This window comes from Cibotium barometz, chromosome 2, assembly GCF_041138505.1.
Source record: "Cibotium barometz isolate CiBa-2024 chromosome 2, ASM4113850v1, whole genome shotgun sequence".
NCBI classification, from domain to species: domain Eukaryota; kingdom Viridiplantae; phylum Streptophyta; class Polypodiopsida; order Cyatheales; family Cibotiaceae; genus Cibotium; species Cibotium barometz.
The window spans coordinates 40,121,950-40,123,893 of NC_141047.1; the positions used below are offsets into that span (position 1 = coordinate 40,121,950).

The window sequence follows — 1,944 nt, forward strand, 5'->3', positions numbered from 1 at the left end:
CCCTTGTGCTCGGCCGCAAAACCTCCTATCCATGGAGATGTATGTCCATGGGCACCCACCTGTCACATTTAGGGACAAGCTGGGAGGAGAGGCCCAAGCTGCCGGGCGGTAGCCTACATATAGCTGGGTAGATAATACAACTGCTGCCGTTATTGAGAGCGCAGCTGCTCTATGATGCTATGTCATCCACAGACGGCTCTGTCTGAACGTTAGATTAGTGGTGCCACCAGCTGGTGTGGACGTGGACCGGAGGGAGAACATGTGCACTGTACTCCATGGCTGCCTGCCTGCCTTGAATAGCATCCATGTTACTCCCAAGACTAATTCACATCGACGTCGGTCCCACGGCTGCGCCTCTGCGGCACCAACAACCAACCACTCCTCGTTGCAGGGCCTTGCCTTGTCCCCCTTCCTTCCTGCTCGCTGCTGCTGTCTCAGCTCTCCCGACTACTTCGACCCTACGCCTCTCTACATATAAAGGAGTCGCCCAGCTAGCTACCACAGCCTGCAATTAGCACTCCTCCATAGCTGCCCAAAGTTTGAATTATGGCAATTGCTACAATTATGTGTCTACTCCCCCGCACCCATGAGCTTATCCCGCTGATTCTCCTGCAGCTCCTCGGCCTCATGATGAGTGCTCCGGCCCTAGCCTCCTACTATGGCGGCGGTGGCTCGGAGCAGAGCGGCTGGACCAACGCCCATGCCACTTTCTACGGCGGAAGCGACGCCTCCGGCACCATGGGTACGTTATTAGCTGTTATTGCCATTTGAGTCGGCATGTTAGTCGAAGCCAAATCGACTTGATGATCTGAAATTGAGGTTGATGCTGCTGTGTGTCCAGGCGGCGCTTGCGGCTACGGTGACCTCTATTCCTCGGGCTACGGCACCAACACCGCGGCCCTCAGCACGGCGCTTTTCAACGCCGGCCTTAGCTGCGGCGCCTGCTTCGAGATCAAGTGCGATGCGGGCGCCGATCCCAACTGGTGCCTCAGCGACGCCTCCGTACTGGTCACCGCCACCAACCTCTGCCCGCCCAACGACGCGCTGCCCAACAACGCGGGCGGCTGGTGCAACCCCCCGCTGCAGCACTTCGACATGGCACAGCCCGCCTTCGAGAAGATCGGCGTCTACAAAGGCGGAATCGTGCCCGTGCTCTACCGGAGGGTCCCGTGCCTCAAGACGGGCGGCATCCACTTCACCATGAACGGCCACTCCTACTTCAACTTGGTGCTGGTCACCAACGTGGGCGGAGTTGGCGACGTCCGCGCCGTCTCCATCAAGGGCTCCAAGACCGGCTGGCAGCCCATGAGCAGGAATTGGGGCCAGAACTGGCAGAGCAACGCCCTGCTGGACGGCCAGAGCCTCTCCTTCCAGGTCACCACCAGCGACGGCAAGACACTCACCTCCTACGACGTCGCCCCCGCAGATTGGCACTTCGGCCAGACCTTCAGCGGCGAGCAGTTCTAAGATATTCACGAACTCAATTTGAAGTGCGCCAACACCACCTCGGCCTGCTCGTGCAGGTACGTGGTTCTAATCTAGCAAGGTGAAATCCTACATTCGCATGCAGAGGCAGCTATGCATTAAGCCGCCCGCTGCGAGCTCTTCCTCCCTCCATACGCACACGTGCCGTCTTCTTGCCCGTCCACCTGTACTTTACATACCTTGTGAAAAACACCCCCATAGAGTTCTCAAAGAAAGGGGAGTGCCGATACTTTATGTCTATATATCAAAATCTTTTTAAAAAAGGAGCTGCACAACTTATCACACTCACCTTGTAGACATGCTTCTTCCATCCAATGGTCATGATTCAGCACTATGGGCACTAATAAATTGCGGATTCTCTTGTTCCAAAGAGTTTGATGCTTCCGTGTTAGATAGGAAGACATTGCTTTCACTATATGACATGCCCTCAGGGCCCCTTCAGACGACTTAAAAGAATAA

The 1,944-nt window shown here is 56.1% G+C and overlaps 1 protein-coding gene across 1 annotated transcript; it reads left to right on the forward strand.

Moving 5' to 3' along the window:
- Positions 1 to 443: 443 nt before the first annotated feature.
- LOC147641064 (expansin-A15-like) lies at positions 444 to 1,568 on the forward strand. Its single transcript, XM_086817835.1, has 2 exons — positions 444 to 742; positions 842 to 1,568. The coding sequence occupies exons 1-2, from the start codon at positions 547 to 549 to the stop codon at positions 1,465 to 1,467; spliced, it is 822 nt and encodes a 273-aa protein (XP_086673961.1). The 5' UTR covers positions 444 to 546; the 3' UTR covers positions 1,468 to 1,568.
- Positions 1,569 to 1,944: the final 376 nt, after the last annotated feature.